Here is a 21,981-nt window from a genome sequence, read left to right as displayed (position 1 = left end):
TATTTCTCTGTTTGGGATGAAGTCTCTTTTCTCTTATTCTGGTTCTCTTTCCTCTCTAGTCAGCCACCTTACCCTAGGGGTCTTATTATTGCTTTCATTTACTTATTCAGTGTCAAGTGTCCACCCTGGGCCTTGAGGTCAGTTTCATCCCTTTGAGCAGGGTTCAAGAGTCCTCTGGCAGTTCCGCCATCCCACCGCTGTCCAGAAGGTGGCAGCACACAGACCCAGGTGCTCAGCATGGAATCTGGCAGAATTAGGGCCGGAAGGGCTAACAGTCATTGGAACAGGAAGATCTGCCCTGCTTTCTGGGAAGATCTCATGGCACATCAGTTAAGCGGACCACAGACACCCAAGCCTGTCCACAAGCTGTGCTGCTCACTGCCTGTGCCTGTGAATTGGAAAGCCATTGGTTAAAAGTGATAGCTTTTAACTGGCCTAAAACTGGGACACAGGGAGGATCAAGTCCCATCTGCTCCTAGGCTGGCTGGTCAGGAAGACTGAACTGGAAAGATCAGCTAGGACTATGTCTGGGGTCTGATGGGCAGTAGTCTATGGTGATACCTGCAGGTACAATGCCACGTAATCACTGTGTGTCCCCAGGAGTGTCCCTGGAGGTTGGGCACCCTCTCTAGTCAGTGAGGTTAAGGTTGCACGGCTGGCCACACCAAAGCTGTTCTATGTCCCTCTGTGAATCGCTATCACCACTGGGTGAGCTCCCAGGGCAGTGAGCAAACTCCAGCCCCATTGAAGTAGGTGGCACCAAAGACCCAGTCCCATGGCATTCACCCTTCTCACACCTGTATGTGGATCCCAACAGTGTGTGTGTGAAAGGCTGGGCCTCATGGTACAGCTTTGTCACTCCAACCACTTGGGAAGCTGAGGCAGGAAGATACAAGTTCAAGACCAACCCGGGAAGTAGGGTGAGCTCAAGGCCAGCCAACTTAGAGAGACCCTGTCTCAAAAATAAGAATGGCCCAGAGGCACTCGCTATGCAAGTTCACAGACTTGAGTTCATCCCTGAGACCCACATGGTACCCCCACCCCATACCCCACAGCTAGGGATACAGCTCAGTGTGGTATGGCTAGCTGCCTAGCTTACAGCTGCCTAGCTCCTGTAAGACACTAGGTTCAAAATCAAACCAAATGCAGTCTCCATGTGGCATGAGTGGCTGAGCCTCCAGTTCCTGTCCCTGATAGAGGGTCAAGCCTGGTGGACCAGGCACTGACATCAGGGGCGTGTAGGCCTCATGTCCAGCATCAGAGACCTGTTTAATTTTGTACCTTGACTGGCTGGCCTTCTCCCCACCCCAATCCCCCACTTCCTTATGGTGTCATATAGAGTCTGTATCCTCCAGACCCTGGTCTCCTTTTGGGGTCTCTCCATGTATATTCTAAACAGAGAAGTATACATCAGTTTCCACCAGTTATAGCTTTTACTCTAAAAATAGATATATTTATTTAAAGTTCTGGGTATTATATCAACATACATTAAAGTATTATTTAAATAGGATATAAAACACAGTGCAAAATTCAACAAAAATACAAATGTATAAGGTATATAGCTTCTGAGTGCTGAAGCCACACACCACTGTGACCCAAGGCAGTCACTTTGACCTCGATGTCTGTCCTTGCAATCCCCAGATGCTGTGTCCATACAGGGCTATTATGTAAGTTAAGTGCTGAGTTCACATTATAAGCACTTGCATTGATCTTTACGCCCTTTCTGTGGGCTTCCCACAGGCATTTTGTCAGTGGTCTAAGGGCTGGAAGGAGCTAGACTTTACAATGACTAAGAGGCCCAGGCTAGACCAGAGAGCAAGCTTCAGGAATTGTGGACATACTTCTCAAATGAGAACGTGAGCATATATGTCACAGAGGATGAGGACAGTGAGCATATGTCACTGAGGGTCAGGACAACACTGTAATGATGATCATTTCAAAGGATTTCTGACAGTGCCATCATGGAGCAGCTCAGCTGGGTCTCAGAAAGAACATTTCCAGGAGCTACTCCTACGCTATGTCCCTCCTCAAGCATACTCATTTGTTCTTCCAACCTCAGTGACATGGTCAAGCTTCATTGCAGGGAAACTCCAGGGAGGTAGGTGTGTGTGTGTGTGTCCTAGAGGTGGTGGCAAAGACCTCTTGTCAGTTTGATGAGTCTGGAAACTCTTGGGATCACACTCAAGGCTGTCATTAGGACAGCCTTGCCAGGTAACTTCAACAAGAGTCTTTCCATGTTACACTTCGGGCCATTTGTTTGAAACATGACAGAGATGAAGACAGTGCTTTGAGAACTTTTTGTTAGTTGTGAACCCCCTCAACACACCTTCTATGCATGGTCACTGTGTGTAGATCAACTCAATGAGGGGGAAGATCCTGGGCTCCCAAAGGCCTTTGGGAGTGAGTTGGAGAACCCTTGAATTAGGGGGTGACTTCACATGTGTTCTGTAAAGGTGTACCTTTATGGCAGACTCAAAACCACATAGCATTGTGGGTAAAGCGGTTGTGGGGGTCTTGTTTGCATCATGGAGTAAAGTGCTAGAGAAAGGGCGGGGCCCCGGACCCCACCCCAGGCCCAGGACTGTTTATATCCTCAGCCACAAATAACTTTGGTTCTATGAGTGACAGCCATGCTCATCTGCAAACCAATGACACACATCATTCCCCCAAAAGAACAGTGGTTTCTTAGACACTAAGACCTCATTATGACCATAACAGTCAAAAACTGTCACAATTCGACACCAGGCCAGGAGTGCAGTTTCTGTCCTTCACCAACAAATCTGGCTCCTAGAAGGAGGACTGTGTTCAAGAAGGAAGCAAAGTTGGTTGGGCTCTGTTTTTAGGGAGCCCCTGACTAGAAGGTCACGAGGAAGGAATGGGGTGACCTAGAGGGTAGGTGTTCTTGTCACTCTTGGCTTAGAGGGTCTCTGGTGAGAGATGCCTGGGACCTTCCAAGAGTCTGAACAGATGGAGGGGCTCTAGTGCACAGATAGTACAAATAACATGGGTGACCACATGCCACACATACCTAGAAACTATGAATCTTCACCATACCCACGTGACAGCTTCAGAAGAGGAAACTGAGCCATAGAGACCGAGAGTGGCTTGCTCAGGTTACTACTAGTAAATGGCATGGCAGGGATTTGATCCGAAGTCTGCTTCGTGCAATGCTGTACGTGACTGATGGACCAGAGTGTTAATCCTTGGGGCCCACAACCACCTGGCTTCACCTGTCTCGTTTTCCATAAGGTCTGTCATCCCTGGGACAATAGGCAACAGGAACTTAAACTAGTCTCTGACCACAGCTCTACTCCTCTCACAGGTCATCTTCAGCAGATGGGTCATAGGAAATAGTAACATCTTACAGCTCAATCCAAATGACAAAGAGCGCATGAGTGAGCCACAATTAGTGGCCAGGACTTTGATTACCTCAGGAAGGGACATGGATGGTGAGACCTGGAGGTGTCTCTGGTCCCCAGGGAAGTGCAGTAGAGGTAGCAATACCAGACTAGATTGGCCACCAGGGCCATCTCACCTGGCCATGTAATCTCCCAGCATCCTGTCCTTGACCTCTGTCCTCTGCAGGCTTGAGGTGTCCCAGCAGCTCGCAATGCTGCCCTTGGGTTCTGATTCCCAGTCATCCACCTCTTCCTCCTCTTCCTCCTCCTCTTCCTCCCCCTCCTCTTCCTCAAAGTGTCTGTCCCAGGAGAAAGTCAGTGTCTGGAGAGAAACTGGGGACTCCCCAGGAACCAGATCTCTCTTTGGGGATAAGGAACCCCAAATTCTCCATCTGGAGAGGTCATCTTTCAGAAGTTCTTCCATGGTGCCTGAGTCCTCAGAAAATTCCAGGCATGGGAGCGCCTCCTGGTGCCCATCTCCATCAGGCTCTTGGTCTGGTTCCTTCTTATCCAAACAGCTGGAAGATCCAGCTTCATCTTTAAGGGAGGAGTCCACTGTGCTGGACCAGCTCCTGTCCGAAGAGTCCCAGGCAGATGAATCTTCACTTCCCCCTGAACCTACCCCAGACTCAGCTGTCTCTGAGTGCCCCATAACCTGGAGCTTCTCCCTCATGAAGAGGGGCGGTTCCAGGTAGGACTGGACACTGTCACTGTCATCTGTGTCCTCATCTTCATCCTCAGTGCTGTCCTTTTCTGGTCCTGCCTGTAGCGTGCCTGGGTCTCTGACTCGAGGGCCTGGGCTGATCCTTATGGTCAGTTCTTTCTGGGGACCGAGGATCAGGTCATCTGGGAACTCAGGTGCACTGGGCTGAAAGGTTACCATGGGATATCTGTATTCAGAAAAGTCCTGATGTAGAAAGGAAGGGGAGAGAAGGTGATTCAGCTTCTTGAGATAGACTGGTTGAATCTGGGGCCCCCTGGCAGAAGTACAGATGAATTCAAGTGGAAGTTGTTTCTTTGGGAGGGGTTTTCAGAAAACAAGGGGGCTAAGCATGGTGGGGAAGGAAGCATTTCTCCCTCTAGCAAAAGCCTTACTTATTCTGAGGGTCCATTGTGCTTCAGCATTACCCCAATGATGGGGGAGGCCCCTGGGCTATTATGGGAAATACAGATGGTGTGGGAAAAACCATCAGCATGAGAAATGCTGCTGGTTTGGGAGCTCCTGCTGGTGCCCAGGAATAGGCAGCCTCATGGCTGGGCCATCACTGACCAGCAGAGGTCACTGGCCAGGCTGTTGGCCAGGTGAACCTCTACAATTCTTTGAACCTATGTTCTGCTATGACACAGGGACACAGGGACATGGGGAAATTCTGTCCTTGAAGCCCATCACTAGGGAGTATTTAGAGCCCCACCCGGTCCAGTCCAGCTCTCCTCTGACCTGTCTAGGTCTCCCCCCCCCCCCAGCTAGATCCTGATAGAGGATCTAGCATCCCAATATTGGCCTGGCGATGCTCGACCTTGGTCAAGTTGAAAACTAAGTATTTATAGCCTTAAGGCCCCATCTGTACCAGCTCCAACTACACACACTTCTGGACCTCTCTGGGGTCTCTTTTGCACCCGGACAAATCCTTAGCAGAGACAAAGTGATTCCATGGAAAGGGACTTAGGCATGTCTCCCTCTGGTGGGCAGATTTGCTGTTGGATGGCACTGCCAGAGGCGGGAATTTGGAGACAGAGCCAAGACAGCCAACGTTACAGTCTGGGCCAGTCCCATATGCTGTCTGAAGCATTGCAAACTCAGCCCCACTTTCTGCTTCCCAACACCCCACTTCTACATACCCTCCATGCTTTCTATACACCCTAGACGTGCCATACCAGTGCTTGAGGCATCTTCACCCGCTGAAACCAGGGGTTCCCTTCCAGTGTCTTCCAGATCACACCCACTGTAGCAGCTGCTACCAGTAGAGGCAAGAGTAAGGGCAGTGTCAAGACAGCCCAGTTGGCTCCTAGGGAGAAGAGAACGTCGAAACTCCAGACAGAACAATGGCCCCAGTACCTCAGTGTGCCAAGTGTTTCCAGTGACCATCCTGCTCATTCCTCAGGAGAGTAAGCCCATTCTGGTAGAAGCTGAGGCTCAGAGAGGTTGTGGAAACTACTCAAAGACACACAGGCAGTGTGGTAGAGCTGGAATTTCCCTAAGTGAACACATCTCTCAGTTTATACTTTTAACAGTTCTATCACGAGACTTCTGAAAGAGGGAAGTCCCCCTCCCCAATGCCATTTCCCACTCACCTGGGGCCCCTATAAAGATGCAACTGGGCTCAGAGAAGTGGCTGTACTTGGCGACGGTGAAGGTGTAGATGGTTCTGGCACTGAGGCAGTGGCGTCCATTAGCACCTTGCTGGAGAGGGATCTCCATGGGTTTGTTGTGTTCAGTGGCAGGGAACTGGGTCTGTTTGGAGAAGCAAGAAACAATGAGCTTGCAGCCAGCTGATGGGTACATGTGGAGGGGTGGCCAGGTAGGATAGAGTGGGACCCAGGAACTTTCATTTCTCTTCTTACATTAAAGGGCAAGCATTGGGGCTGGAGAGATGGCTCAGTGGTTAAGAGCATTGGCTGTTCTTCCAGGGTCCTGAGTTCAAATCCCAGCACCTACATGGCGCCTTCCTACTGTCTATAACTGTATTTACTGTCTATAACTGTACCCTCCCCTGGTGTGCAAATGAGCATTTGGACAGGACACCCATACACATAACTAAATATTTTTTAAATGCAAGCACTAAGGGCATTTTCTACTTCCTGCTTTCTTCTCAGCTATATATTCTTGTACAGACCACTGGGGTTCAAAAGCAGCCTGCTACTTGGGGTCACTCCCATGTAGCTCATCAAGCCCTGGAAGGAGCCACATCTCCACTGGGGATAAGGGCCATTCAATCACTGTAGGTTCAGAAGCTGCCCCCGCTGCCCAGGGTAGCTCAAAGTAGGGGAAGGTGGCTAGTGAGATGGAGGTATGCCCTGACTACAGTTTCCAAAGACAGAAGAAAAAGAAGGCCAAGCAGCAATCATATTAATTCCATGCTATGGGATAAAAGGCAGTTGCATCTCTGTGAGTTTGGGGTCAGTCTGATTTACATAGTGAGTTCCAGGATAGCCAGGGCTATGTAGAGATTGCCTCAAAACAAAAAGCTAAAGTCAAGCCAGGTTGTGAATGCCTGTAATACCAACACCTAGGAGGTGAAGGCAGGAGAAGAAAGGTCAGGGGTTGAATGTCATTCTTGGCTACATAGCAAGTTCAAGGCTAGGCTGGAATATCAGAAATCCTATCTCAACCAACTCCCCTCCCTCAAACCTGCTCCTTTAACTTAACGAGGAACATTTTAAATGACTTGGGACTAGTAGGATGATGTAGTAAAGCCACTTGCTGTTAAACCTAATGACCTGAGCTCAATCCAACGAGAGAACCAACTTCATAAAGTTGTCCTCTGACCTCCAGACACAAGCTGTGGCATACACGACTGCCCTGCCCTCACAGAGTCACACACACAAAATAACTATAGGCAATAAAACTTTTAAATGACATACATGGCTTGTAGTATGCTCCTATTGGGCAATGCTAATTAGGATGTTTAGTTTTTCATTGACTTACAAAAAATATACACATTTACTCCAAGCATAGTGGCATGTACCTGTAATATCAATATACATTCAGACTACACAATAAGACCCAGATTTGGACAAATTGTATGTGCTGATGGGAGATGGGGTAATGTTTTACTATTCTTGGGATTCCGGAAGGCAGGAACCACCTTATTATGTTCATATCCCTAGGGTCACAGGTGTAAATGCTAGAAGAGTGAGCTAGAGTTGGGGTCACTGAGCCACAGCCATGCCAACTCTACCCACTGCCTACTTTCATAAGAGGGAACCCGGCAATATTCACTTCCTTCCATATTGCCTATAAGCAATTGCTTTTGAGTTAGAGCTGCGGAGCTCAGACTCTGAGGCCACATATTGGCAAACATATTGACTCTCTGGACTTGTATAGGAAAAGGTTTTCTAATCTATCATAAATGAATATTCAGGCCTGTTCCCAGAATATGCTGGAAACTGGATGTACAAAGAGCCATTAATGGTCATGGTCATCCCTGGGTGCTTTTTTTTTTTTTTTTAGATGTTTCTGGGTTTTCTGTAATGAATCTGGGTGACTTGGAGAATCAATTTCCTGCAGCCCAAAACTCTTCAGTTGAACTTTTAAAGGAGGCAGAGCCTGGGGAGAGACTCAGTCTATAAAATGTTCTCCCGTGCAAGCATGAGGGTCCGAATTTGATCCCTGGCACCCACATAAAACTCTGGTCATGCCTGTAACCCCAGAGCTAGTGAGGCAGAGACAGAATCATCACTGGTCTTGCTGGCCAGTTAGCCTAGCTTACTTAATCTGTAGTGCCTGGTTCACAATCTCAAAAACAAACAAACAACAACAAAACAAGGCATTCAGATCTTTGTGAGTCCGAGGCCAGCCTGGTCTACATAACAAGTTCCAGGCCAGCCAGGGCTACATGGTGAGATCCTGTCTGGGAGGAAAAAATAGTGGAAAGTGATGAGAATACCTTGTGGTTTTCATAAGAACAATACACACACATGGATATGGACTGGCACACTCAAGTGCACACATCCCTGGGCTTGTGCCCCAACCCCTCAGAGGCAAGGCCTACAATTTCCAAGATGAGATTGAAAACTACAGTGTGGTTGAGGCCTGTTCCGTGGAGGGCAAAGAGAGCTCCTGTTGAACAGGCCATCGGTGTTGCACATCATCAAGGGCTGACTGGAGTCAGGGGGCCTTGGGAGAATTCTTGGAGGAAAATGCAGGAAGCTGTGTAAGAAGGTGGAGGGGGCCCTGCTCCCTCAGGACAGCACAGGCTTTCCTACCTTGTGCTCTATGCCCTCCTTCCAGAATTGCACCTCATACTTCAGGTCCGAATGAGGCATGCAAGGTGGCAGCTGGTACGTGGCATTGACCCATAGGATCTTCTCCATCTGGGTGAGCACAAGGGTGGGTGGGGCGGGCTCCACTGTCACAAACAGAATAGGAGCTGTCAGAAACCTCCGGGAGCCCATCTCCTGTTTGTCCTGCACAGGGCGCAGTCACAATATATTTTTTAAATTATCTACTATGTTGCAAGTTCCTCACAGCCCTTTTACTTGCCTCTCACTGGCCCCAAGAGGGAAGCATCATATCCTCACTGTTTATGTGTTGTGTGCATGTGTTTGTGTGTGTGAGCATACCTGTGAGTGTATATACAGAGGCCAGAGGTCCATGTGTATCTTCCTCTGTAAACCTCACCTTATCCTCTGAGTCAGGGTCTCTCACGGAAGCATTTGACCATTGAGCTCTCTCCCCAGTCTTTACCAACTCAATTTTTAAAAATAAAACAAGACCCTAGAATCTAAAGCTTGCCAGAATACACGACTAATAGTGGGTAGGTTCTGGCTGAGAGTCAGGATCCTTCTGACTTCAGCCAAGTCTGTGAGGAAGGGCGGTTTGAAGAGGACTGTGGACACCAAACAGTAACCCACAAAACTTACGTGGCTCTGTCTCTTGCTGTCCCAGAGAGATGAAAGGTGGGGGTGGGAAGGTGGGTTAGTCAGAGATGTCCAGGGAAAGCAATGCAGCGCAATGTGCCTGAACATAACATTAGATGTCCCACAGGGGTGACTCTTCAAGCAGCCACAGGAGATCCATAGCTCTTGAGATTTTTGTATTTACAGAAACATTGCCACCTCGTCTTTTATGTATGAAATCAAAGAAAGCTATTGACTTCATTTCTGCTGACAAGATGGAGGCTGGCAAAACCTTGGCTGTGGGTACTTAGAGCCTGTGGTGAAGGAGGAAGCCTGCTTTGGAAGTGGAAGCCAGAGCTTAAAGGTCTTCTCTGGGAGTCAAAGAGAATTGTCCCAGACTGTCAACCCGAATGCCCAGCTGGATTTTAAAGCTGCTTTGGACTAATGTCTTCATTTCCCTTGTCTCCCAGTTTTTATTAGTGTTACCTTCGCCTCCCATATCTTATATAGGGAACAGAGATAGTATATTTCAGTCTTGCCAGCTCAGAGGTGGAGAGGAACCATGCCCAGAAATCATACTGAGTGGATTGCACCCAAACCATTATCTCATGCACAGCCCTTTATCTCAGACACAACCTAGGAGATCTTGGAATTTGAGTTGATGTAATAAGAGGCAACCTAGGGGGACCTTGACACAGGGTGAATAAATTATGCATTTGCAAAAGATATGAATTTGGGGCCAAGAGGAAAGCTCATGGCAGACAGGACCCCCCCCCCAAAAAAAAAAAAGATGTTCCACCTTGATTCCAGAATGTGGCCAGTTTGGTGTGTCATTGTTGAGTGGCAAAAAGAATTTCAGTTAAGGTTCAGAGCCTTAAAATGGCATGTTTATCCTTGGGCCATGCAGATAGGTGCAGAGCCTTCAAGAGCAGAGGACTTTCTGCTGTTGGCAACAGAAAAGTCAGAGAAGAGGGGAAGGTACTGAGATGTCAGATATGACTAGGACACAGTTCTGGTTAGCAAGAGGGGTGGTGGAGCATGAGGAGAAATGCAGGCATCTTAGCAGCTTGGAGAGGCGCCTAGCAAGTAAGCAGTGAGGAGTCAGGGACCTCAGTCTGGCAACCGGAATGAGCTCAGAAGTTCATTCTGCCCTGGGCGTCTATGGTGAGGCCCAGGGTGAGAATCGGTGAGACCCAGGCAGGCGGTGGTAAGACCCAGGCAGGGGGGTGGTTGAGCTCCCTGGACCTCTGGACCAGAGAAGTCAGTCTAGCCTGCTTGGCAAGTTTCAGGTCAGTCACTATCTGGAAAACAAAGGTAGGTTTGTGCCTGAGGAACTGTGACACTAGAGGTTGTCCTTTGACCCCTATGGGCACTCATACATACATGTATGTGCACACACATGAACACATATTCACACATATTAACAGACACACAAGATTGTTGGACAGTGTTCTTAAGGAGGGATAGCTGCTCACTCAGAATCTTCATCAAAAGGACCAACCTTCAATATTGTGTAAGGCGTACGGTTTTTCCGCCCGCCGCCGCTGGTCTTGTCCCGCGCCATGCCGCCAGCCCCAAATAATACACAGAGACTCTGTATTTGGTACAATACTGTTGGCCCGGTTACTTGTTTCTTATAGGCTAGCTCTGCCTTTAATTATGAACCCATTTTTGCTTACCGCGATAATATTGTATGTATGTATGTATGTATGTATGTATGTATGTATGTATGTATGTACACAAGTGTGTGCATGTGGCAAAGGAGGCCAGAAGATGTCATCTGCTTGCCTAGAACTGGAGTTATAGTCTCTTGTAAGCTGCCTAACATGGTTACTGAGAGCCTGGTCCTCTACAAGAATAGCAAATACTTCTTCAGCCTTGGGACTTACCATCTAAAAGGTAATGCAAGTACTTGGACTCCACCGGTGGGGACCTGCCTCGTGCAGACGCAGAAGCTGCCTGCACCCGTCCTTTGAACTTGTTGTACAGATCCTGTCTCTTCAGGCACATGAGGGGACATACCAGAGCCTTGGTGCCTGCACACTGCCCCACTTTTTTCCAATGTTGGGAGCTGGGATAGCTGCAGGGGAGACAGAAGAGGGTGGGCTGTGGACTCCCTTGGATTAGAGCACCTGACCTACCCAATATATATCCCACCCTTCAGTCAGATGTGCCGGGCAGCCATGAACAGGCAAGTGTGGATGGGAAGGAATCCTGTCTCTGTCGTCTCCATCTCTGGGTCCTTCCACAGGGCACTCACTGCCTCTCAGTCCCAGGTTCCCATCTGCAGTGCCTCCTCACAAGGCCATGTTGGAGTCACCATCACTAATATTAATGACACTTTCTCTGCGTTGATTTGCTCAGGCATCTGTAGGCCACTGGCTGTTGGGTGCTGAGTGAATGGCAGAGGGAAACACAGAGGGCTTCATATGATTGCAACATCCTCAGGACACGGAGGTAAAAAAGTGACTTAAGCCTAGGTGTTATTCCAAGTACCAATGAATAGGCAAAGCATGGCAGATGAGGTCCTGCTTCCCCAGGGTTCTCACTGCTGATGGGAGGGAACAAGGGACACTCATCACACCCATAATGTAAATCCAGGAGGTAGTAGGTGCAGTGATACAATGATAAAAAGAGTGAGGCTGCTCTGAGAGGGTGTCTCAGAAGAGGCCAGGGAGACGGTGACCCCCAGTGAGGAGGAAGAGGAAACCAGGCGACGATACGAGACAGCAAGAGATGGACTGAGATGGTGTGCTGGGGAGTTTTTGTCATTACAAGGCATGAAGAGGGTGCTTGAATTGAGGGGAAAAAATGCTTCCATCAGATTGGCCTGGAGGCAAGTCTGTGGGGCATTTTCCTGACAAATGACCAATGGTAGGAAGGGCAAAGTCCACTGCGGGTGGTGCCACTCCTGAGCAAGTGGTCCTGGGCTATTTGAGAAAGCGGACAGTTCCTGTTTCCAGGGTTGTGTCCCGCTTTGAGTTCCTGCCCTGACTTCCTTCAGTGATCAACTGCAAGGCCAAAGACATGCAAGGCCAAAGAGCTAAAGTCCAGTGGGTAAGGGATGGTGAGGCCCAAGTGGACAGGGGATGAGGGGGACAGGGAGGTGGCAGTTCAGGGGCCTTGGCAGGTTTGGGCTAGGAGTGTGAATTTATCACAAGCGTGATGGGAAGCCACTGGATGTTTAAATGGGGTTTGAAGGCCTGTGATCCTGCAAATGAATGTTGGAGTTTAAATCTCAAAGTGATGCCTTCTGGGTATTAAATCATGAGAACAATACAGCTAGTAAGGATGACCTTCTAAGCATGGCTCCCGAGAGCTGCCCAGACACTCTGCCTCTTTCCCACGTGACAACACAGGCTTGCTATCTCTGCCATGTAAGGACAAAGTGAGAAGGCATGATCTCTGGAGTGTTCCTCTCCAGGAACCAGCTATGCTAGTGACTTCACCTTGGGCTCATTGCCCTCCAGAAATATGAGAAATAGATAGTTACTGTCTCTAACTTACATAAAGTACTTTGTTAGAGCACCGTGAATAGGTTGAGGCACACTGAAGTGATCTAACTTGTATTTTTGAAAGGTCACCCTTGGAGCTGGCAAAACAGTCCCACAGGTAAAGGTGCATGCCATGTAACACTGGCCACCTGAGTTTGATCCCCAGGACCCATGTAAAGATGGAAATAGAAAGTGGGTATGGTGGTGCATGCCTTTGATACCAGCATGTACAGAGGACAGTCTCTGGGTTCAAGGCTAATCTGGTTTACACAGAAAGTTTCAAGACAGCCAGGATTAAATAGTGAGACCCTGTTTCAAAAATAAATAAATAAATAAATAAATAACCAACCAAACAACAACAACAACAACACACACACACACACACACACACACACACACACACACTACACTGGAAGAAAATAGGAAACCAACTCTACAAACTTGTCTTCTGACCTCCACACATGCACAGTGATATGCACATGTATGTGCATGCATATAATAATTTTAATACATTAAAATACAATTTCAACTGGGCCATGGTGGCGCATTCCTTTAATCCCAGCAATTGCGAGGCAGAGGCAGGTGATCTCTGTGAATTCAAGGCAAGCCTGGTTGACAGAGTGAGTTCCTAGACAGCCACGGCTACACAGAGAAACCCTGTCTCAAAAAACCAAAAAATAAAAATAAAATGCCATTTCTGAAAGCAGAGTAGGAGGCTGCAGCAGTGTCAGAGAAAGTAGCTGGCGGAGAAGACGAGAACAGGTATATCCAGGATATATTTTGACGGTAAAGCCAGTCAAATGTGCCCAGAGACTGGGTGTGGAGTGTGAGGGATAGGAAGTCAGGATGTCTCTGGATTTGATGAATGAGTCATGGGAGAGTGGAGAAGCTGAGTAAGGGTGCTATAAAGAACATCCCCACCAACTGGGTACCGGGTGTTCAATAACGAGCCTATGGGGACATTTCTTAAACTGCTGCGGAGGGTGATTCTAGTGAGGTTCCAGACAAAAAGGACATCTGCTATGTTACTGTCCCTAAAGGAGAGGCAGTCCTTGTTACAATAACTACAATTATTGTAACTATATGTAGTATTGTAACTATATGTAGCTAAGCATTTGGCCGAATTGTGTTCTAGTGTTTTGTCAAAAAGAAACATTAAGAGACCTGAACTTGAATATTTAGCTGAAGAAATTTCAGCTAAGCAAGGTGTTGAGGGTGTGCTTACTATAAAATGTGAGAGGCTGTTGAAGTAAAAACAAACCAGAGCTCGAGGATTTGGAAAAGTCTCAAGTCTCAGCCTATCCATACAGCAAAATAAACAAGTAAAGAGTTGGATGTGGCAGTGAATGCCTGTGTAATCCCAGCACATGGGAAGTAGAGGAAAGAGGACTGGGAGTTCAAGGCTATCCTCCACTACTTAGTGAGTTCAAGGCTAGGCTGGGCTACATGAAACACTATTTCAAAACAAGTGTTCTGGAGAGAACATCAACATTGTGGTTGGAAGATCTTTTGACAAAGAATTCCTGGATGTTGTCTCAGTGGTTAAGACCCTTTGCTACTCTTGCAGAGAGTGGACCTGAGTGCAGTTCCCAGCACCCACATGACAGCTCACAACCATCTGTAGCTCCAGTTCCAGAGGATCCAACACCATTCCCTGGCCTCTGAGGGCACTGCACTGGACCACTTACATATATGCAACCAAAACACCCACAAACATGGAAATAAAGAAATCTTTTTAAAAAGGAATTTATGGGTGTAATTAATGGATGCAATCAGCTCCCTCATCAGAAACCAGAAATGGAGGGCAAATTACTCCAGTAGAGCCACTGCCAGCTTTGACAGAGACTGGAGAGAATGAAGTATGCTGACCAGAGGGGACACAAGAGTTCTTTGTAGGTTAACTTGCATTATTGTTTGGGAAAGGGAAGATGGATCATGAAGATGACTGAGAGATCAACAGGGGGTGAAGCAAGGCCGTCTTCCCAACTGCTGGGACACAGTTCTCTCAGGGATAGGGCTGTCTTACAGAGAAAAGGGGAGTCTTCCAGCTGTTGGATTCAAAATTCGTAGCTGCCAGCTCAGTGGGACCAAGGCAAGAACATTGAGCTAAAAAGGATAGTTTCTGGGGCCTTAAATGGAGCCAGGCATGGTGGAGTGCAACTGTAATCCCAGCACCTGGAAGGCCAAGACTGGAGGATCATGAGTCCTAGGTTAGTCTGGGCTACATTGTGAATTCTAACCAGTTTATTCTACACAGGGAGAGCCTGTCTAAAAAATATCAACAAATCTGGGCAGGGTGGCAGATGTCTGTAATTTTAGCATTTGAGAAGTAAAACAAGTTTGAGGCCACCCTGAGGTACATAGTGAAACCTTGCCTCAAGAATCAAAAAAGCAGGGCCAGCCGGAGAGACGGCTCAACAGCTATGAGCACTTGCTGCTCTTGCAGAGAACGAGAGTTCGGTTACCGTCTCCCACATCAGACAGCTCACAGTTGCTTGTAATTTTATCTCCAGGGTATCCAATGCCCTTCTCAGGCCTCTGTGAGTACCTGCGCGCGCACACACACACACACACACACACACACACACACACACACACACAAACTTCTGTTTTTATTTTTGAGATAGGGTCTCACTATGTAGTCCTGATTGTTCTGAAACTAACTGTGTGGACCAGGCTAGCCTCAAACTCACAGTGATCCACCTGCCTGTGCCTCCTGAATGCTGGCAATAAAGGCATATGTCATCATATACAGCAAACTTTTTAAAACAATCAAAAAAAAAAAAAAAAAAAAAGCCTTACTGGAAGTTGCCTCCCCAGGTGTGACTGGCATTCCATCACCCTCCTGATCTTCCCTCTGGGAATGGACATGCTTAACTCACACCTGTCCTACCATTTCAATTTAGAAGCACATGACTTCATCTGGCTTCCAAGGTCCACTGAGTAATTTTGCCTCAGCATGAGTCACATTCTAAGTCACACCCACACCTGAAATTGATAACTTTGGACTTAGTGCAAGCTGGAGTAAGGTAAGACCTTTGGGGCTGTAGAAACACACTAACAAATAAACATTTAAAATGATGACTAATCCAGAGCATGAAAGTGCATAGAATTAGAAACAATCAACAATGAAATCCAAATCATATGGAGAACAGCATAAACAAACAAAATATATATGCATTCACAGGTTTTGGTGTGCACCATAGCTGAAACAAAGCCTTAGAATAACCTCGGGTTGGGTTGGATTAAGATATTTTGATAATAGCTTTGAGGTTGGGGATCAAAAAGCAAAGCATCCCAATTATTACTGGATGACATACTTCCCTTTGGAGGACTGATGGGTGATCAAAGATGAAGATTAATTCCTTGTACCCATTTCTGTCCTCAGTATACTGAGATAAAGAATCATTGATGAGTGGGGTATGTACCCTGAAGATTTAGAGTAGAACTGACCGTTTTAAAAGTTTAGGTTTATGATTCCTTTAAGATTCTTTCTAAGATCACCTTTCAAGGTAAATAATAAAATGGTGGTTCTTTCTTTGCAACCACAAAAATGCAGCCTGCCAGGAAAAGAACTGGCTGAGAAAAATACCTTGCTTGCTTACACTTTGTTAATCTGAAACAAGTTGCTAGGTTGTGAATGAACGTGGGTTTTTGGGGATAATTTGTTTTTCACCTGTAACATGTTTCTTACTTGTATTCAATGCAATCATTCACTTGAAAAATAGAATGTAACCAAATTGTGATTTCTATATTGCCTGAAAGATTTTGTTGGGGTGTATAAGCTGTAGAGGAAAAATAAAGACATAGAATACAGAAGAATAAAGAAGAAAACCATCAAGAGAGTGTGTGTCTTTTCCCTTACCCCATCAGATAAAAGGTCAGAGTATCCTGACTCTGTGGATTCCCTTTGAGCCCTGAGCTGCCAGTCCCCAGGCAGCAAAAGAGTATGTACTCTTGCTGCCCGGCCTCATCTACCATCAGGGACTTTTCCTCTGGAACCCTAAACTGAAATACTCTTTCTTCCATGAGTTGCCTTGTGGTGTTTTATCACAGAAAAGTGACTAATACAAACCCCAAGGACTTCTGTCCCCTGGTGTCTTGGCCCTCACAGCTCCACTCAAGCCCTACTCCAACTTTACACAAAGACCCACCCCATCTCCAGCAAGACTATCATCTGCCATTCTCCACCAATTATCTTTCCTATTATCTCTAACCTCTAGCAAGAGCCTTTCTCCAAGAAACTGTCACATGCCATCTCCCAGAGAACCAGTGAATTTCGGAATGCTGACACATGGAATGCAGAGAGCCCAGGGAAACTCCTCCATCCCTCACCCACTACTCCATCTCCCCACCCACCAGCAGGGAGGTGCCCCTGTACCCTTGGTAGGTCACAAAATAGGACACATCCGGGGGGTTACCAAGCCCTGGAAGCCAGGTCAGGTACACTGTGAAGTTCTGGGAGAACAGCGTCACATTTCTGGGTGGGGCTAGACGGGACCATCCTGTGGGAGAGAAAGAAGTCAGGATGGTTGGAGCGCTTGGCTAAGCTTGGCACAGGTACCCATAGCTGGAGAATGAGATGTATGGCATGTGTTCAATTCCTTGCCACATGTGAGGACCAGCATCTGCCAGCTGCTGCATTACAGCCCTCCCCTTCCCTAGCCCTTAGTGTCCCTCTGTGCCTAGAGAGCCGGCTCTATTTATTCTGGCATCCAAAGGTGGGTTTCATGTGGTTGCCATGGGGCAGGAGCCAATGAATAGCCTCATACCCTTCCTGGATGCCACAAGATTCTTGGTGCAAGCATTGTTTTTGTTGTTAACTTTTAATTTATCATTAGCATAGGTGTGTGTGCATGTACATGTGTGTTTGTGCACATGTGATGTGTATGTGTGAATATGGGTGTGTGCTTACTATGGCACACGTATAGAAGTCAGAGGACAAATTGAGGAGTTGGTCCTCTCCTCCCATCACAGGTCTTGAGGACTAAACTCAGGTCATCAGGTTTGAACACTATTAGCCAACAAATCTTCTCTGTTGTGTTCTCCCTGTGACCCCAGTGCCTGTTTGGAATGGCTCCTGAGACACAGTGCACATATGACACATGTGTGTTGGGTGAATAGATACTACTATAATCTTAAAATGCTCCTCATGGGTCTCCCTACTGTTAGAACGGGATGGATACAGTCATGCTGGCTGCCTAGGTGGTAGGAGCAGAGTTGTCATTACAAGGTACCCAGCCAGAGTTGACCCCACTCAAACCTTTCCATGTTACTCCCCATGGCTTGCTTATTTAAATGGACCATTTGGACATCTGCCCATGAACGCAAGGTGGCCCCCAGACCATTCCCTCATACAGACTATAAGTTGCTTCCCCCTTTCTGCTTAAAGTGTTGCACTCCTGCTTTACCTGACCCAGAGACAAGGAGGGGACAACCCTCCTTGCCCAGGATCTTGGTCTTGTTTCCACCTACAGTGACGTACTAAATTTGCACTTTTCATTGAAGAATTAGTCTGGGCTTTCCCTAGGGATCCACAAAGAACACAGGGCCAGTGCTCAGTGCCAAGGTGATGGTCAGGTGGGTCTAAAGTGGGCACCAGTCAGACTAGAGCCACAGGAGATTTGCCAGGATAAACGGATTTCTTCTATGAGGGATACCTTGGTTGTTGCCTGGACAACTGGGTCCTAGGCACTCTGCCAGGTACAAGAAGTGTCCTGTGTGTTCCAGCTTCAAATTTTGAATATCTGGTCTCCAGCTCTTAGTGCCATTTTGAAAGCTATGGAGCCCATAGGAGGTGGAACCTGGCTGGTGGAGAAGGTAACCAAGAGCAGACCTTGAACAACATACCCAGACCTTGTTCCAATTCATTCTCTCTGCTTTGGGTCTGGTCCACGTGAATGACCCACCACACACTCTGGCTGCCACAGATTAGAGATACTCTGCCATGCCATTCTTGCCATGATGGCCATAAACACTCTGAAACTCTGAGCCCCACCCAACACATCCTCTTTTAAGTGGCTTTTGTTAGTATTAAGGCATCTGTACTGGCCTGTCCTTGGGGTTCTGACAGGATATGTCCTCAGATGCAGACACTAAGAGCACCACCTGTGCATGTTCACTATGTTCCCTTTTAAAAGGGCCCTGCCCACCTCCCATCCTTCTCTTCCTTTCCTTCTCTTGTCTGTTCCCTATCTCTCTCTCTCCTCTCTCCTGCTCCTGTCTCTGAAGGCTGGTCTCCCCCTTTCCCTTTCCCCTTTTTATAATTCCTTTCCCCAACCCCCCCCCCCAAAAAAGCCCTCTGCTTGAACCTTATTGTATGGTGTCTTTCTCTCATGTGTTGCAACATCTTCTACCATGTGTTTTGTCACAACAATGCACAGGGAACTTGTTCACCAAGAAAGCCACATTAAAAATATTGAAGCCAGCTCCCTTGCGGTGTCTGTGAGGATGGGGGTCATGCCATCCCCTCCTACTGGAACCCTCGGTTACCTGTGGGTTCTCAGAACATCCCTGTCCTCTTCAGTCCACCCTCTGCACAAATGCAAGGCTTACAATGAAAGTTACACCATGTCTGTCTCCTGCTGAATCCTTTCAAGGTTTCCGTCTATCCTACTCCAAGGAAACTCCTATACTGGAACCTCCAAGGCTCCCAGGATGACCTATATCCCTCCGCGTTCCCCCTCCTCTACAGCCATGCTGGCGGAGACTCTTCCAGGAACACACTGGCTTGCTCCCTGCTCCGAGCCTTTGCACATGGTGATCCCAACATCTAGTCATCCCATGGCTCCTGTCACATTCCTTTGATGGCACTCTCTGTGACACGTTCCCTGACCACCTTTTGTTGGCCTCTGTCTACTTCCTGTTTCACAGATAACTACTTACACTAACTACCTTCAATTGATTGCTCCGTGCCAGGGCTCCCTGCCCTTCCTCTGCCTCTACAGAACAAAGTCCATATTCCTCATCTGAGTGTCCAAGGACTTGTCTAGGTGGCCTGGCCATCTAGCTGAAGTCTCCGGCAGCTTTCCATAGGCCCCCAAAGGTGCAGGTCCCATCATTTAGATGTTTGTGAACCTTGGTGTCTTGGGTTACTTGGAGTTCACCATCTAATCTCCAAAAGATTCTATCCAAATATCTCTTCCTCCAGGTAGCCCACCTTGACACCTCTAAGAGGAGACCGTGATGACAACAGAGTAACAATAGCCCCTTTTGTATTGGGTTGTAGCTTCCAGTTAGCTGTGCTGAACACATTGAGGGGGATTTGGGAGCTCTGCACACAGGTGGGGGACCAAGGCCCTGCCAGATACTCCAATCTAGATCAAGGCAACTCTCAGGTCTGTGCTCTGGGCTTATTGCCTCTTCCAGTATATCCTGGGCTCAGTTTACGTTTAGTGTGTGGGTGCGTGTGTGCGTGCGCGCGTGCGCCTGCATAACTCCTGTTCTCGTGTGCACCCGCCTCTCACTCTGTAGCCTAGGCTAGCTCAAATCTGTGGCAATCCTCTTGGCTCAGCACCTAGGGTGCTAGGATTACCAATTACCGGTTACCGGCATGAGCAACCACACCTGTTGACTACTGTAACCCACGTTTCCTACATTCCTCAGTGTGCCAGGGAACAGAAGAAGCAGCTCCGTCTCCTACCCCAGGGGAGCTCATGGTCCCAGGGAGAATTCAATCACATGGGTCACCATGGAGACCAACACATTTCAGGCACCAGGCAAGGTAATCCCAGCTCTTCACATGTCTCTCAGCTCAACCCCAAGTCTCACACCGCTTCCTCCTCACCTCAGGTATTTCGGGCCCAGATGTGAGTTCCTAGTTCTAATTCTATCCAACACCCTGAAACCTGAAGCGGCATTACTGAGACACTGTCACAGTTGTTAAACCTGGCACCTAGTCTGCCAGGCAGGCACCCAGCAGAAGGCCAGTCTGCATAATCCCCTTAGTTTTAAGCCATTCGTGAGCAGGACAGCCCCAAAGTTTGAGCTCAGCCACACAGAAAAAGTCACAGCTTCAGACCACCGCCCACGGTAAGCATGACTCACACCCTTCGTGGAAGAGGCACTGGGCCCAGAGTCAAAGTTTGTGTTGGGGATAGGACATACCCGACCCCCAAGACCCTAATTAATTAAAAAACACCGCGGCAGGACTGTGAGGGTGCTCAGGGCATGGATAGCCTGGGTGAACCCAAGGCTCAGGCTAGCTTTTCTCTCTTCAGCTTCACTCTGTCCAGCGTGTCCCTCTCTGGGGGACTTTAAGACAACCTCTTAAGTGCTCTGAGACTCAGTTTCCCGCACCTGACAAAGATGGCTGACTATGTGCTTCATAGGACAATTGGGCTGCACTTTAGTAAGAACACAGAGCCCAGCACAAAGCAGCAACTAAAAGTCATCCGGACTTTGGTAATTGTTTTACTTAGTCTAAGAACCCTTCCAGCCCGTTCTATTTTGAGTCTAAGACTCTGAGATACACCCATAGCTTCCAAGAGGGGCTCTCCTCCCTGGGGCAGTGATCAGTGGAAAGTTGTGGTTCTGTGGTTGGGTCCTGGCCTCAGGTATTTTCTGCAGTGCCATCTTATTTACGAGCTGAGAGACCAAGAGAGAAAACGCCCTATTAAGAGTCTCATAGCAGGGACCAGATCACCCAGGGCAGGGTCCCCGGGAGCCTGTGTGGGACATCTGATCCGCAGCCGGAGGAAGAGGACGGTAGCTCCCATAAGTTCCCTTTTTAAAAGAGTCAATCAGGTATGCGCTCTGGGATTCAGTGAACAAATACCGTAAACGCTTTCAGATGTCTCTGGAAACCCAAACTCCTTTCTTGCCGGAAAGGACGTCCAAGCTCAGGATTGCTTCATTCTGGACCAATCAAACCCGGGGCGGGAGCATAGGGTCCCTGAGGTGCCCGGGTGGCCCAGCACCCACATCCGGTCTCCGGACCTCGGGTGGGTGGCCCACCCACGCCTCTCCCGAGGCCCCCGCTCACCTGGGACGCTCTGCAGCAGGCACAGGAACAGGGGCGCCCACCGGCCGACCCGCCACATCTCGGTCCCGGGGTTCCGGGCGGCCCGTCGCCGCGGCCCGCAGCCCGCCGCCAGGCCCAGGGGCCGCAGGTGACAAAGGCGACCGCCCAAGGAGGTGGAGCCTCGGGCGGTGCCTCGGGTGGGGATTCACCTAGGGCCGCCCAGTGTCGCCTGCCTGCGGTCCCCGCCGTGGGTGGGGACGGGGGTATTAATAACATTTTCTGTAAATCAGGCAAGAAATTTAGTTCTGGGGTTTTAATGAGGACTAAGTAATCAGCACCCAGAACAGGGTTCAGAACGTCTCCTGTTCTGAAGGCGGAGCAAGGGAAGGCACCCAGCACGTTCTGCTTTTCTTCCCGAGTTCTGCAGGAATTCCAGGCTGGCGTGTTATTGCCCGTCCGCTTCGTTGTAGGGACTTTGAGGAGCCTGTTTTTCCAAATTGGGACACAAGATACAATGCAGGCTGTTCAGTCACTAACCAGAAAGGACGTCGCTAAAAGCTTTGTTTTC

The 21,981-nt window shown here is 48.3% G+C and overlaps 1 protein-coding gene across 1 annotated transcript; it reads right to left on the bottom strand.

Annotated features, from left to right (window-relative positions):
* Positions 1-1,431: 1,431 nt before the first annotated feature.
* Positions 1,432-21,567, bottom strand: Ifnlr1 (interferon lambda receptor 1). The gene is made up of 7 exons (XM_051173551.1): positions 21,435-21,567; positions 16,833-16,956; positions 10,847-11,037; positions 8,325-8,467; positions 5,691-5,850; positions 5,274-5,404; positions 1,432-4,305 (listed from the first exon to the last, which is right to left on the bottom strand). The coding sequence occupies exons 1-7, from the start codon at positions 21,490-21,492 to the stop codon at positions 3,532-3,534; spliced, it is 1,581 nt and encodes a 526-aa protein (XP_051029508.1). The 5' UTR covers positions 21,493-21,567; the 3' UTR covers positions 1,432-3,531.
* Positions 21,568-21,981: the final 414 nt, after the last annotated feature.

This window comes from Phodopus roborovskii, unplaced genomic scaffold (assembly GCF_943737965.1).
Source record: "Phodopus roborovskii unplaced genomic scaffold, PHOROB, whole genome shotgun sequence".
NCBI classification, from domain to species: Eukaryota; Metazoa; Chordata; class Mammalia; order Rodentia; family Cricetidae; genus Phodopus; species Phodopus roborovskii.
The sequence above is the reverse complement of the archived record's forward strand: the minus strand, read 5'-3'. Positions and strand labels throughout refer to the sequence as shown.